This window comes from Sorex fumeus, unplaced genomic scaffold, assembly GCF_029834395.1.
Source record: "Sorex fumeus unplaced genomic scaffold, SorFum_2.1 ptg000078l, whole genome shotgun sequence".
NCBI classification, from domain to species: domain Eukaryota; kingdom Metazoa; phylum Chordata; class Mammalia; order Eulipotyphla; family Soricidae; genus Sorex; species Sorex fumeus.
Genome location: NW_026606135.1, coordinates 9,961,142 through 9,978,131, shown reverse-complemented (window position 1 = coordinate 9,978,131; position 16,990 = coordinate 9,961,142). Strand labels below are relative to the sequence as shown.

The window sequence follows — 16,990 nt, the reverse complement described above, 5'->3', positions numbered from 1 at the left end:
TAAGTAGATCATGCGCATTGTAGGGGATCAAATAGGTCAGAACATGCAAAGCAAGTATTTTAATCCCCAAACTATCCCTCAGACCCAAAATTACTTTTTATAAATAGGATATATATATACGTGTACATATATATACACGGCCATGTTGGCTGCGTGCAGGGCAAACGCCCCAACATGGCCAACCCGAGTTCGATTCCTCTGCCCCTCTCAGAGAGCCCGGCAAGCTACCGAGAGTATCTCGCTCGCATGGCAGAGCCTGGCAAGCTCCCCGTGACGTATTCGATATGCCAGACACAGTAACAACAAAGTCTCCAATGGAGATGTTACTGGGCCTGCTCGAGCAAATCCATGAACGGGAGGACAGTGACAGTGACTACTTTGGACAAACTGGCAGGCTACCAAATGTAACCTGCCCACACAGCAGAGTCTGGCAAACTCCCCGTGGCGTACCCAATATGCCAAATACCAGTAACAATGATGGGTCTCATTCTCCTAAAGAGCCTTGAATATAATCTCAGGGCTAGGATGAAGGAGATGTTACTGGGGCCTGCTTGAGGCAATCGATGAATAACAGGATGGCCGTGATTCGTTATATATATATATATATATATATATATATATATATATATATATATTTGAGGGGAAGTAGAGTCCGGGTTTTTGAGCCACATCCAGTTATGCTCAGGGTTATTCCTGGCCATGTGCTGAGGGGTCATTAATAAACTCATTATTAAGCTGATAAGGCAAAAATACATCAAAATGTCCTCAGTTCACCTAGTTTATCACACATCAAAACTTAGCCTGACCTACCTTGAGCAAGCAGGGTTGGGAAAAATTATCTAACATAAAACTTATATTGCATATAAAGTATTCTTGCAATCCACAGAATACTGGAAGTGAGAAGATGCCTGGAGAGTATTAGTACCGGCTGTTTCCCCTGTGATCACAAGGCTGACTGGTAGCTGTGACTCGCTGTTGCTGCCGACTCTCTTGAGCAAGGATCACAGTACTGAGTACTAACCCCCAAAAAGATCAAAGTTCAAAAAAATGAAATATGGTTCCTACTGAATGCATACTGTACATCTGTACCACAGTCAAGCTGAAAAATCCTAAGCTGAAGCAATGTAATTCACAAACCATCTGTATTCATACATAATGGGAGTTAGCTTCAAATAATACTCTTTTCATCAAAGAATAGACATTCATGCCCCTTGCAATAGAAAAACTTAGTCTGGTAAGTAGCCATAACCTGAAAAATGAATATACAGCTAAACTTATTTCCAACTTGTGAAAGGTTTCAGGGTGTGTGTGTGTGTGTGTGTGTGTGTGTGTGTGTGTGTGTGAAATCATCTTGTTCAGGGCTGCAACACAGAGATTTCTTTCTAAGGGAAGTGAATCTACCTTCAACAGAAAGACTATCTTCGTACACTGGAAATGCAAGGCAGAATTTCCCCTCTTTGTTTTCTTCTCCAATTTACTAAAGCATACCAGTTTATCCAAGAAAGTGATTCTTTACTTTTCTGGCATAATATATGATCACTGATTACAAACAAATAAAAAAACAAATATATTCTTTATGTTCAGTGCTTTGTTGGCAAAAGTAAGAGACTGGAATGACATTCTTAGTGTTCCTTATAAAAGACCTGAAAATAATGCCATTATTTTCATATGACTGTCTTCTAAATTCTCCTGAACTGGGAATACTGTTGCTTTCCTAAGAGTCCTATAAGGATGAAAGTATCTCCTATTATATTTGTATCTACTTAAAACATATCTCCCTTCCCTAAATAATCCGTAAACAAAAAGTCCACAAATACATTTTGAAAATAGGGTTGGAATTAGAATATGAACAGCTCAGTCTCAAACATTTTACTGAAGTCAGACTCCATAGCTACTCAAATTGGTCCTGCTCCAAACATCATGGGCACAATCTGTTTGGGCCTCTGGTGGACACCACGGACAGTTACCTCCGACCAGAAAAGGGATGAGGCTATCAACACATCAGCATCATGTTTCCATTTCACTTACATTTGTTTCTGCCTGCCAAGGGCAGCAGTCACTCCCGTTATCAAATCAAACACTCCAAAACTCTCTAACTGGGATCTACCCTCCTCCACACTCTAGTGCCTCCCTGCTTTATTAAGCTTCCTGATCCTACGATTAAGGAAGAAAAAGAAAAAGGAAGGGGGAAAGAGAAAGACTAAGAAGAAAGATCCTGGAGGTGATGAAAAAAGGTAACAGGAAAAAAATGACAATACAGGTGTCAATAATAAAATGAATAGGAGAGATAAAAAGAAATTCTACCTGTTACAACATTAGAATTATGTGACCACTTGGGGCTGGAGAGATAGTTTGCGCATGGCTGACCCGGGTTCGATATCCCGGCATACCATGTGGTCCCCCAAGTACCTCCAGAAGTAATTTCTGAGTGCAGAGCCAGGAGTAACCCCTAAGCATCACCAAGTGTGACCCAAAAAGCCAATAAGTAAATAATTAAAAATTTAAAATAAGAAGTATGTGACCAGAAGACAATTATATCAATGTATCACTACCATCTTAAAATTAGTTTTATTATTTTTAATAGAGGCAGACAGAACACTAGCAAAAATAGCCTTCTTTACCATTAATATTTGAAGCTATGGACTCTCCTTTAGGTTGTAAGATAGATTAAACTTGACATTAAAATACTGTACTGCTAAATTTCTTAACACTAATGCTGTACTACTAAATTTATAAAGTAATAACTAATTTATAAATTATCAGTATTGTATAATTATAACTTTAGAGGTATAAAAATAACCAAGATTATAATTTTTATATTATGATCATGACATCATTAAGAAATGACTTAAACTTCAAGCTTCATTAAGCCAAACTGTAAAGTTATTATTGACTTGTTTGCTTAGCAGGTAATGATGAAGTTAAATATTCAGCGATGAGAATACTCCATGAAGTTGAGACACTAAATGATCATAAGGGCTAAAAGCCAAACATAGTTGTCAAAGAAGCATTTACTGAAGAAAGACTATACCAAGACAAACAAGCATATCTGCAGCATCGGAAAAAGACAAGAGAGAGAAAGCAATAAATGAGAAGTGCATTATTACATCTTACTTGTCTGAGGTCAATGAATGCTAGTTGCAGGGTATCGCCCTGGAATCCTGGCACAGGCTCAGAGCTGGCAAACACTAAAGGGAAAGAAAGAAGGAAAACATAATTACAAACTATACAAGAGATTACTTATTTAATTAATTTCTACTCGTGACAAACTTATCAAATTTGCCCATAATCATCTCAAACGAAGACTATTCATAGCCTTCAGTTTCCACTACTCTCCACACCCAATACCACAAATATTTTAATAATTTTAAACGTATAATCTTCCATTTAATCACTGTAATCCTTAATTACAATACATTTAGGATGGTTATCCTACCATAAAATTCAGCAGTGGTAATATATTTCAATCAAGAAGTTTTCTCTTTTCTGCCTTAAGTAAATGATTACAGGAGCTTTCTGAGGTGATACCAGTTCCATAGCTGTCAGCATATCTAAAATATTTGGTTTACAGAATATGCTCTATTAAATTCCAACCTCTAGTTAAAACAATAACAGACAGACACACAGGAAGTCATATTTCCATGAAGACAACAAGTAAAGCAGCAGGTTTGAAGTAGCAAAATGCAGAGGATAGCCAGTCATGTTTTATTCCTGTTTATAGTCAGTTTTTTTCCCCATAAAGGAAATAAAAGAATCCTAAATCTTTAAAAACTAAAATATGCCCTAAGAAAAGATTAAAAAATACACCTCAAGTCTACTTTCAGCATGCCTCTTCTGCAAATCACAGCACCCAAAAGGAGAGAGAGAACAGAGGCAGGGTGGGATGGGGGTGGGGGGTGGGGGTGGGGGTGGGAGGGATACTGGGATCATTGGTGGTGGAGAATGGGTACTGGTGGAGGGATGGGTACTCGATCATTGTATAACTGAAACCCAAGCACAAAAATTTGTAAGTCTACAACTGTACCTCATGGTGTTTCACTAATAAAAATTTAAAAAATAAAAGAATTAAAAATAAATAAATAAATAAAAGCACCATTCATTCTGATACAGGGAAAAAAATACATCTCAAACACTTTTTGTACTTAAATATTTTTAAATACTAGAAACAACAAAGCTTGGTAAAATGAAAATAATTCCATTATTAGTCATCTTGAAGACAGACCCAGAGAAAAAAAATACTATTTTACACATATATTTCTCTGAGTAAGAATACCTGCAACCATTCTCCATCCCCACTGATATCTCAGTTTCCTCTTGTCCATTCTAGATTTTTCCATTTGTGAATTTACCTGGGCCAGTATTTTAGAAGCCATTTAATTTTCCAGCTTAGATAGCATAGGGGGAAATAAAAAAATGAAATCCCTACTCTGTGTATTCTATGTGAAATAAAGTTTAGAAAGACTCAGAATCAACAACTAAAGTAATAAATGTGTGGAAAATTAGAGAATGCAAAGTTTATTAAGTTTTAATATCTTTATTTTTTTGGTCATTGGGACACACCTGGCAGTGCTCAGGGCTTACCCCTGACTCTGTCTTAGGGACCATTCCTTGGAGGCTCAGGGTACCACATGGGGTGCCTGCCATTGAACTTGAGCCAACTGTGTGCAAGGCAAGTGTCATAGTCACTGTTCTCTCTCTGACTGCCCCCCTCCGAGGATGAAGAATTTAAACTAAAATTCTGTTACTTTTTTTTAAATAATGATAATCTTAAGCATTTTTGGTGGAATTTTAAAATAGCATCAAAGCACTTGTCTCTTTTTTTTTTGAATCCAGGTGAGCCACATGCAAGGGCAAACACCCATCCACTGTATTATCGCTCCAGTCCCAAATCACAATCTAGAACATTATTTCATTAAGAATCTCTAGGGCTACTATGGTATTGTATAATTTTACTGTACATAGTTGAAATACTACATAAATTTAAGTTTGTATGCCTATTCTTGATACTTTTACGTCTTCTCTCTTGCAGATTAACAAAATCTTACTTCTATTTTCTCACTCATATTGGCACCATTTTTATTTTTTTTTATTTTTTGCAGGCTATCGAATGTAGCCTGCCCACAGGGCAGAGTCTGGCAAACTCCCCGTGGCCTACCAAATATGCCAAAAACCAGTAACAATGATGGGTCTCATTCTCCTAAAGAGCCATGAATATAATCTCAGGGCTAGGATGAAAGAGACGTTACTGGGGCCTGCTCCAGGCAATCGACGATTAACAGGATGATGAAATGAAAATGAAATGAAAAAAAGAAATTTTATTGGATCACTGTGAGATACAGTTATAAACTTGTATGACTGTGTTTCAAACAATGTTCAAGCACCCATCCCTCCACCAGTGCACATTTTCACCACCATTGTTCCCAGTGTCCCACCCGCCACCCCCACCCCACCTTACTCCCTGCCTCTGTGGCGGGTACAATCTTTCTTACTGTCTCTCTAATTTTGGGAATTATGATTTGCAATACAGATACTAAGAGGTCATCGTTGACACTATTTTTAATCTTCTTGAGCTGGTAAGTCAGCTAATTAATGGTCATAATTGTGTATAAAGTAAGAATAAATATAGCCCATAAAAGAGTATCACAAATCAGGTTTATGGGTTAATACTTGCTTCTGAGTATTTATGTTTCTGAGCAAAAGGAACCATTTGGTTACAACATCCCCCCCTTTTTCCTGGTTCTTAAGTAATTAAGGCTATTAGCTTGATGACTACTGGGAAACTAAAAATTCTCTTCTGGAAAACTAAAAATCTGGGGGCATATCATGCCAGCCTTTCCATTTACTGAGAATAATTTACCTCGATCACTCTTTTTTTTTTTGCTTTTTAAATCACACCCAGTGATGCACAGGGCTTACTCCTGGCTCTGCACTCAGGAATCACCCCTGGCGGCACTCAGGGGACCATATGGGATGCTGGGAATCGAACCCGGGTCGGCCGCGTGCAAGGCAAACGCCCTACCCGCTGTGCTATTGCTCTAGTCCCTCACTCTCTTTTTATACAATGAACAGTCGCACACACTTTCACTTTCATACTGAGCAACCCCATCTTCCCCAAGCATGTCACAGATAAATGAGTGACTATCAATCTTTAGTACCATCAGATTTTAACTAAAAAATCATAAGCAAAAGTATAATAGTTATTACTGATTTTTTATTTCAAGTACTACATCTCTCAGAACATTTCTGCACTTTAGTAATCTATCATTTTCTAATCTCCCTCGCTTTCTGTTTTAAGATACTTTATTTGGAATAACATAGTATGAGAATAACACCCAAGGACAGTAGAGACAAGGGCCAGGAGGAGTGCTTCACAGTTGGAAGTCTGCCTCATGTGCTGGTGGAGAAGGCAGTTGGGATAGAGAAAGAACCACGAAATAAATGATGACTGGCGGGATCGCTCGGATGGAGATGTGTGCTGAAAACAGACAAAGGACCAAAAATGATGGCCTCTTCATGTCTGTATTACAAGCCATAATGCCCAAAAGTAGAGAGAGAGTTAAAAGGAAAGTGCCTGCCACAGAGACAGGTCGTGGGGTGGTGGGGACATTAGTGGTGGAAAAATGTACACTGGTGGAAGGATGTGTGTTCCATCATTGAATGACTGAAATTCAATCATAAAAGCTTTGTCTCGTGGTGATTCAATTTTTTTTTTAAAAAGATACTTTATTTGGGACCAGAGAGAAAGCTCAAGGGGCCGAATGCACAGAGCTGGAATAGCCCCATTGCACTACTAAATGTGCCCCCATGTCTTCCCCCCGAAAGGGTATTACAGATCATTGCTTGGCATTATACCAAGAGTTTAGTGTTTTCTAAGACTATAATAATCCCAATCAATAGTGCCACATCATAATTTATGTAGTACTTCATAGTTTACAAAATACTTTCCTCATATACTCTCTGCTATGATGATCACAATAATTTACTTCAGTAGACCAGGACTGTGGATGATATAGCACAAATCTTAAAGCTAGAAGAAGAGACAACCCCGTTGAAATGGTTGTCCTTGATAGTTTTATAAAGGCTTTTAAGCATCGCTCAGTCCTTTATTTTTAGAGTAGAAAAATTCAACCTGAAGTGAGTTTCCCAGGATCACACAGCAAATTCTGACCTGGCATTTAATCAATTGATCTAGTATTTGATCAAGTATTCAGACATTATTTTTTTGTCCATTCTCTCCCAGGAATCTAAAAATGAAACTTAGTAATTCACAGCTCTCAGGATTTTTTCTCAAATGTTTTTCTGGCATAGGAAATTACACAGCAATCTGATCATCATCTGGTACAGAGAACATAGGTAACTATATTAGTAGATTTTTGTCAACAGCTTCCTATTGTTTTTTTCCTTTATTTCTTTAAAACTCCAATGCATTCTGTCTTTTTGCTTCTACCTTCTAAAGGATCTCAAGTCTGAATCTGACTCTAGTCCAAGTTTCATCATTTCCTACTTGGATAAGAAACGCCCTCGCATCTGCTCTCCCGGCTTCTGCTCAGCTTCTCCATCTACTTCAAGTGTGATTTGTGCTACTTCATAGCACACTACATCAGTCAATGGTTCTCCATCACCATAACAAAGACAAATAAAAGTCCTTTATAATCTGGTCTTTCATATCCCTCCTACACTTCTAGAGGCAACCACTTTCCATACCAAAGTACTTTCACTTCCTTAGATTTGTTGGGTCTTTTTCCTTAGTACTGTTGATCCTTGCGCCTGAAGCATTCTCCCTCTTCCATTCCTTGGGATAGCTCTAACTAATCCTTTCATTCAATCACCATCTTCTGAGCAAGGCTTCCGTTCTCCTGGAAGCTGGTATAGATCCAAGATCTGTGCTATAACTGTAATTTCCTCACTCCACCATCCATTTTGCTATCTTGTTATTTTTCTGTTCAGGTCCCTCCTGCCCCTCCATGATCTCTCTGAGAGTAGGGAATATACTTTATTTCTATAGCCCTACTGGGGCTCTCAATCCAGCGGTGCTGGGGGAGACCAGGACCAACCCTGAAGGCTCTGAGAGGTCACCAAGGCCATTGGAGGGTGTCAAGGAACAAACTCAGAGTCTTGCACATGCTAGTCATATATTTTACCATTTTGTGCATAAACTCCCCATTTTATATTGTCACTGTTGGGGGGCCATTCCTACTGTGCACAAGGTTTACTTCTGGTTCTCTTCTCAGGAATCACTCTTGGCAGGGGTCAAGGGCCATATGTGGTCCAACTGGGGATCAACCCTGGAGTTGCCATGTGCAAGGCAAGTGCCTTACCCACTGTACTACCTCTCACCCCCAGCTTCCCCTCCTCTTTTTCTAGAAAGAAAATATTCTCTTCCCGTCCTCAAGATCTGTAATACATTTGTACAGTTTGGTTCAGGGGTCATGCAGATAGACAAGAAGTCAGGCTGTATTTATCCTCACATGAAAATCTAAAACCTTCCAGGAAATAAAAGGTTCCAGGAGACTGCAACGAAGATGACCGGGCAGGGCATATAAAATGTACTGATTACTTGTAATTACATAAATGAGCATTAATATCCATAGTATGCGTATTGAAGATATTATTTCTTATAATTCCATTTATGGCTAGATCTCTATAGCTGAAGTAATTAGCTGAAACTCTTAGTTTGGCTAGGCAAGTCAAGTCTTTTCTGTGGGCCAGACGAGCCATCAGAAGGGATGATTAAGAGCACCATCTAGTGGTTTAGCCAGGCTGAATAACTCATGCCTGGAAGTTGGAATGAAAATCACTGGTTTCTAGACTTCTCTTCTGTTCCTTGTGGCTGGCAGCAGTGAAATGCAAGCCTCCAGGAACAACTGGCCCTCTATATTCCTCACTCTTCTTTCCTATAAAGTCTTTCCCCTTTCTAGTCTTTCCTCTTTCTTGGAATTAAAGGGCAAAGTAGCGTAATCTGATAAAAACCAGGCACAAATTCAGTTAAGCAAATAGCATTGCGATCCTTCTCAAACCAGCTACGGAATTGTTTTCTTTTGTGGGGGGGGGGGGGGGGTAGGGTGGGACGAGGCACCACGCCCCACAGCGTTCAGGGCCCGAATCTGGTTCTGTGCCCTGGATCACTCTTTTTTTTTTTCTTTCCCTTTTTGGGTCACATCCGGCATGCACAGGGGTTACTCCTGGCTCTGCACGAAGGAATTACTCCTGCCGGTGCTCAGAGGACCACATGGGATGCTGAGAATGAAACCTAGGTCAGTCACATCCAAGGCAAACGCTCTACCCACTGTGCTGTGGCTCCAAGCCCCCTGGGATCACTCTTGATGGGGTTCAAGGAACCATTTGTGGTGCTCTGACCAAACCAGGGTTGACTGTGTGGAAGGCTAGTGCGATACCCACTACACTATCTCTCCAACCCCTCACCCTCAGAATTTTCTTGGAATCTTTTTACTCTGGGAATTAGCCTTTGGCAAGGCTAGAATTAGATGCTTGTGCTGTGCCCACAACCTCACTCTCAAATCCATAAAGATGTATCAATTCTTTTTGAGGTTAAGTTAAATCTTAATTTTCTTTGTTTAATTTTGTCTCTGGGCCACCTCTGGCAGTGCTCTGGGCTTACTCTTAATTCTGTGCTTAGGGATCATTCATGGAAGTGTTTAGGGGACCAGATGTGGCACCAGGGATCAAACCCAGGTGGGTGGCCATGAGCAAGGTTAGCAACTGCCTGCTGTACTACTGCTCTGGACCCTGAGGAGGGTTAAATCATTGTCAAAAAGAAAAAGTAGTAAGACTTCACGCAGAGAGATTCACCTATTCCTCGGGAACTCAGCAGTAAAAAAGTGCCATTCGATATGCCAAACACAGTGACAAGTCTCACAATGTTACTGGGCCCTCTCGAGCAAATCGATGAACAACAGGAGGACAGTGACAGTGACAGTGATTCTTCAACATGCAATTTTTCTAATGGCCAGGGATAAAAGATATTAAACTCTCAGGAACTGACACTCACGTAGGTACCTACACTGTGGCACAGTAGATGAATGTATTTCATAAGTACAAAACAAAGTATGGACACAGATTTCGGAAACAGGTTTCACATTAAGCCTGACAAACACCCCAACTAAGAAGCAATTTCTCTTGAACATACACAAAATCTTTTTTTTTTTTTAATGTAGGGGCCCGCTCGAGCAATGTAAGAGTACTGTTATTTATTCAGCCACTGATTAGGCTGATTGAATTGTGCATGAACTCCACCTTACTTTTTTTCCCCATTTTTTATAATTTTATTTATTGAATTACTTCGGAGAGCCCGGCAAGCTACCGAGAGTATTCGATATGCCAGACACAGTAACAACAAAGTCTCCAATGGAGACGTTACTGGGCCCGCTCGAGCAAATCGACGATCAACGGGAGGGCCTTTACCTTTACCTTATTGAATTACTGTGAGAGCAGTTACAAAGCTTTCAGACTTAAGTCTCAGTCAGACAATGAAACAAATGTACCTTCACCAGTGTCCACTATCCACCACCAAAATCCCCAGTATACCCCTATCCCACACCCTCCCCCTACCTGTGGGGAAGATGATTTCCAAATTACTCTCTCTATACTTTGATTACACTCAACATTTCAACACCACACCCACCATTATTATTTGGGATTTAACCCCAACACTCAGATCTGCCAAAAAGGCAACAGTAGACAATTTGTTTTCTATTACTGGTTATGAATGGGCTGGAGCAATAGCACAGCAGGTAGTACGTCTGCCTTGCAAGCGGCCAACATGGCTTACCCGAGTTCTATTCCTCCTCCCTTCTTGGGGAGCCCGGCAAGCTACTGAGAGCATCCCGCCCGCACGCAAAGCCTGGCAAGCTACCCATGATGCATTCGATATGCCAAACACAGTAACAGTTGTCACAATGGAGACTTACTGGGCCTGCTTGAGCAAATCGATGAACAACGGGAGGACAGTGACAGTGACAGTGGTTATGAATAACATATGATGCCGCGTGGCTGCAGTAGTGGACCAGCCACCACCATGCTGAGACCACTCTCCGCACACATGAAGGTACTGGCAGAGGGACAAATCCACGCGGGTTCCGGGGCTGAGATCTCCCAGCCTACTCGGATTGGAGTCGAGCATCTTCCACCCAGATCCTCCACATTCCAGTAGGCGGGGGTCACACCCACCACCTGGCCCCCTGGCGCCGTGTAATCCCATCAACGGCCAAGACTCAGAGACTATAAAATCCAGCTCCCGGACGAGAACAGTGCAGTCTCCTGCCCCCGCGCCTGGCTGTTCCTCGCTGGGGGCCCTTGGAGGGGAGCGGGTTGAACTTTCCTCCCCGCCCCGACCAGGGCTCCGGCAGCCGAAGACCTCCAGGACCAGCCACCACCATGCTGAGACCACTCTCCGCACACATGAAGGTACTGGCAGAGGGACAAATCCACGCGGGTTCCGGGGCCGAGATCTCCAAGCCTACTCGGATTGGAGTCGAGCATCCTCCACCCAGATCCTCCAAATTCCAGTAGACGGGGGTCACACCCACCACCTGGCCCCCTGGCGCCGTGTAATCCCATCAACGGCCAAGACTCAGAGACTATAAAATCCAGCTCCCGGAACCATCTTTTTTTATGACATCTTATTATCTCATTCCTACTTTGGACAAACTGGCAGGCTACCGAATGTAGCCTGCCCACATGGCAGAGTCTGGCAAACTCCCCGTGGCGTACCAAATATGCCAAATACCAGTAACAATGATGGGTCTCATTCTCCTAAGGAGCCTTGAATATAATCTCAGGGCTAGGATGAAAGAGACGTTACTGGGGCCTGCTCGAGGCAATCGACGAATAACAGGATGATGAAATGAAAATGATGCCGCGTGGCTGCAGTAGTGGCCGCGTGATTTTGAAATTCTGAAATTTCTTGCCAAAACCTGCTAGGTTTCGAGATTTGTTCCTGAGTCTCTGGGATCATGGTCATTAAGCAGCTTGATCAGGAGCCAGAGAGGCCATTTGTGGGGGGGTGACTCGCGGTCTCTTTGGGATGGGGAGGAAAGGGCCGGCTCCTCCTCCATCTCATGAGGCCCCGCGTGTCTCGTCACTGTGGGCCCAAACTTGACTGTCCAATGGTCTCTGCGGATGGCGGCCACCAGGCCGCCAAGGGGGAGCAGGCGGAGGGACAGCACCATTTCCCCCGTGGGGTGGCCTGGCGACAGCAACCTACTGCGCAGTACAGACGCATTTCTGCCAAAAGCCGCTGGGTTTCAAGATTTGTTTCTGAATCTCTGGGATCATGGTCATTAAGCAGTTTGATCAGGAACCAGAGAGGTCATTCGTGGGCGGTGACTCGGGGTCTCATTGGGATGGGGAGGAAAGGACCGGCTCCACCACAGTCCCATGAGGCCCCGTGTGTCTTGCCATTGAGGGCCCAAATCTGACTGTCCAGTGGCCTCTAGAGGATGGTGGCCACTAGGCCACCAGGGGGAACAGGCCAAGGCACGAAACCCATTCCCACCTGGGGTGGCGCAGCACTGGTAACCTACTGCAGGGACCGGACACATTTCTGCCAAAAGCCGTTGGGTTTCGAGATTTGTTTGAGTCTCTGGGATCATGGTCATTAAGTAGCTTGATCAGGAGCCAGAGAGGCTGTTTGTGGGCGGAGACTCGGGGTCTCATTGGGATGGAGAGGAAAGGGCCGGCTCCATTCCCATCCCATGAGGCCCCACGTGACTTGTCACTGCGGGCCCAAATCTGACTGTCCAATGGCCTCTGGAAGATGGCAGCCACCAGGCCGCCAAGGGGGAGCAGGCGGAGGGACAACACCCTTTCCCCCCTGGGGTGACCCAGCAACAGTAACATACTGTGCGGTACACATGCATTTCTGCCAAAAGCCGCTGGGCTTCAAGATTTGTTTCTGAGTCTCTGGGATCATGGCCTTTAGGCAGCTTGATCAGGAGCCAGAGAGGCTGTTTGTGGGTGACGACTTGGGGTCTTGTTGGGATGAGGAGGAAAGGGCTGACTCCACCCGCATCTCCTGTGAGGCCCCATGTGTCTCATCCCTGTGGGCCCAAATTTGACTCTCCAGTGGCCTCTGGAGGATGGCGGCCACTGGGCCACCAGGGGGAACAGGCCAAGGCATGAAACCTATTCCCACCTGAGATGGCCCAGTGCCTGTAACCTACTGCAGGGACTGGACGCATTTCTGCCAAAAGCCGTTGGGTTTCAAGATTTGTTTCTGAGTCTCTGGGATCATGGCCGTTAAGCAGTTCGATCAGGAACCAGAGAGGCCATGCCTCCAATTCTACAGCTGAGCCTGAGGTGGTTTGTGGGTGTGTCTCCCACATACCTAACTTTTGGCCATTTACTTTCTTGGTAAACTTGGCCCCAAGTTTTTGGGGTCTGGTCAAAGGCACAGAGCAATTTGGGGGTATCTGGAAGTCTGAAGGTGCCATAAGACTGCTGATGCACTCACCTTACAGGTACAGATTGACCTGCTGGCAGCACCATACCCCCTCACAAAATCTTTAACGGGCCAAAAGTTAAATACTGCTTTCAGAGGAAGCTACATCTGCAATTCCATATGAATGCTTCCTTGATTCTACAGGTAAATAATTCTAACAGCAGTGTGGTTACTGTCAAGATAACCCAAAAACACCCAATTCATTCATGCATAAACCTTATCTAATATTAATTTAGGTATGCTTTTTAGTCTTTTTCACAGTACCATATATTATTCTCTTATAGGGGCTAGAGTGACAGTACAGTGAGTAGGGCACTTGCTTTGCATAGGGCTTACCCAGATTTGATCCCTGGCATCCCATGTTGTCCCCCAAATCCCACCAGGAGTGATCCCTGAGTGCAGAGCCCAGGCATAAGCCCTGAGCACAGCCACAATGGGCCTTAAAACAATAACAAAAAATTGTAGAATTGAATAATCATATTATCATGAAATCACTAAGTGATTTCATCCGCACTGAGCTTAAATCCAAAGAGATAGTAAATGAATAGAGCACTGACTGGGCAGCTGGGTAGAGCATATTTCTTGAATGCTCAATTCCCCACACCACATACGCTCCTCAGAACTCCACAAGGAATGATCCCTGAGCACAGAACCAAGAGTAATCCTTGAGCAGCAATGAATGTGGTCCCAAAACCAACAAAAACCAAATATATGGAAAGAATTTTTATAAACGACCAATTATCTCTATATCAAGAAGTTAAATGGTCTTGAGTTAAAGTACAACAGTATCCACTGAATTTAATTTTTTTGACAACAAAAGTAGACTCTAGAGGAAACAAATGAAGATTAAAGAGACTTAAAGATTTATTCATTTGGTCATTTATCACTTATGCATGGTTCTGCACTCACGAACACTCCTGGCAGGGCTCAGGGGACCCTATTCCTGCCGGGTAACAAACCTGGGTCAGATGCATACAAGACAAACACCTTACCCATTGTACTAACTCTCTAGGCCCTCGTTATAGTACTTTTGCCTATTTATTCCTTCTCAGAACTCCCTTCCCTGCTTTTGGTAAAATCTTTGTTTTGTGACTACAGCCAGCAGTGTTCAGGGGCTACCCTTAGTTTTGTGCTCATGAATGACCCCTTGGCAGTGATGGTGGACCCTATGTGGTGCAGGGATTTGAATGAAGTCAGTAAGATGCAAGGAAATCCACCTTAATCCCTCATATACCATCTCTCTGGTTCCAGTAAAGCCTTACTCATCCTTTAAATTCAGCCCAGTTCAAACTTCACTTCTATTATAGTTATTCTTTTTTTAAATAAAGATAAATAAAGTTTTATATATTTTAAAAGCATATATATAAGCATCCTCCACCCAGATCCTCCATCTGCCAGTAGGCAGGGGTCACACCCACCAACTGACCCCCAGTGCCATGTAATCCCATCAACAGCCAAGCCCCAGAGACTATAAAACCCAGCTTCCAGACATCTTATTATCTCATTCTTACTTTGGATAGTCTGGCAGGCTACCGAATGTAACCTGCCCACACAGCAGAGTCTGGCAAAGTCCCCGTGGCCAATATGCCAAATACCAGTATCAATGATGGGCATCATTCTCCTAATCCTGAAAGAGCCTTAAATATGGCACTTTTTAAAATCTCAGGGCTAGGACGAAGGAGACGTTACTGGTGCCTGCTGGAGGCAATCAACGAACAACAGGATGATCATGATCGTGATCGTGATACTTTTTAAAAAAAATTTTATTAGTGAAACACCATGAGGTGCAGTTATAGATTTACAAATTTTTGTGCTTGGGTTTCAGTTATACAATGATTGAGTACCCATCCCTCCACCAGTGCCCATCCTCCACCACCACGGGTCCCAGTATCCCTACCACCTCTATTATAGTTATTCTTAAATGCAAAGCAAATAGTTATAATTGCTTCCTCTCTACAAATTTCTTCTATAAAGAATCTATTATGGTCTATTATACTTGCCTACATGTTTGTATCCTTTCAGCCAGACTGAGACCTTTGAAACTTGATTTATATTTTGATTTTAGAAGTCAATCAGATAACAGGTAACATATTCTTACTGAAAAACTTTAGTAAATGAATATTCTTATACATCAGCTGATTTAACATGGGGAAAAAAATTGTTACAGATGGAAACCTTAAGCCTAAGCCATATCAACTCATAAACAACTTTCACAAGAAATACCAGGGGAAAGGACACCAACATATTGTTTGAAAAAACAAGTGTATACAGGCTAATGCTTTCATCATCAGAAAAACAAAACAAAAATCAAAGTATATGGCCGAGGCCATGAGAAACAGAATTCTTCTAGTATTTTATCTTCTCTACTTCAGCTAGATATGCAGCTTGTTTCTACCTGCAGAGTGACAATCTGAAGTCTAGAAAATACATGTACAACGCTTCTACAAAAATAGTAAGAAGGGAAAAATAAATATTTAGCTTTATAAAAATTATTATTATTATTATTATTATTATTATTACTATTACTCTTTGGCCTGTTGGGTCACACCTGGTGATGTTTGAGAACCACTCCTGGCTCTGCATTCAGGAATCACTCCTGGCTGTGCTTGGGGGACCAATGGGATGCTGGGGGTCAAACCCAGGTCAGCCAAGTGCAAAGGCAAGTGCCTCACCTGCTTTATTTCTCTTCAGTCCTAAATAAAATTTTTAATCTAATTGCTTATTGTCGGGTAATTAGATTGATTCCATGTTTTGGCTATTGTGAATAAAGGGCTATGAACATAAAGATACACATATAGATACATACACATACATATATATTTCTAAATTAGTCCAAATTAGTGTTCTCATATTCTTCAGACATATTCTGAGGACTGATACGTGCTTGGCCAAAATAAATTTACATTTTAATTATTACTATTTTTTATTTTAGGCCATTAACTGGTGATGCTCGGGGGTCATAGGTGGCTCTGTGCTTTATGAATGACCCCAGGCTGTGCTGCTTAGGGGACCAAACTGACCATGGATTGAACCTGGGTTAGTTTATGCGAGGCAAGTTGCCTTATCTCCTGTATGAACTCTCCAGCCCCCACTAAAGATTTTAAACTTGATTAGATCCCATTTGTTCACTCTTGCTTTTGTTTCTCTTGCCAGTGGGGCTGAGTCTCTACACATATCTCTGATGCCAAGATTCTGGAGTGTAATACCCATATTTTCTTCTACATATTTTATGATTTGGAGTCTAATATTCAAACCTTTACTGCATTTTCCAGCTAATTCTACATGGTGTTTAACAGTGATCTAGTTCCACTTTTTTGCATATGGCAATCCAGTTTTTCCAGCAACAACTGTTGAAGAGGCTTTCATATGTCCATTATATTGCCTCAGATACCTTATTGTATATTAGATATTCATATAAAATATTCTGCTTTCTGATCACACAAATTAAAGAAAAATATTCTTTAATTCAGAATGAAAGTCTTGATGTTTACTTCAAATTGCTTAAAGTTTCCAGTTTGAAGCCTTTTTTGA

General features: G+C 42.0%; 1 protein-coding gene across 2 annotated transcripts in view; it reads right to left on the bottom strand.

The window, feature by feature from the left end:
- EXOC6 (exocyst complex component 6) overlaps nt 1–16,990 on the bottom strand; it is a 158,056-nt gene that overhangs the window by 36,375 nt on the left and 104,691 nt on the right. For both annotated transcript variants that reach the window (XM_056130400.1, XM_056130399.1), the window contains one exon: nt 3,115–3,188. In XM_056130400.1, coding sequence (XP_055986375.1) covers nt 3,115–3,188 — 74 coding nt within the window. The remainder of the gene's footprint in view (nt 1–3,114; nt 3,189–16,990) is intronic.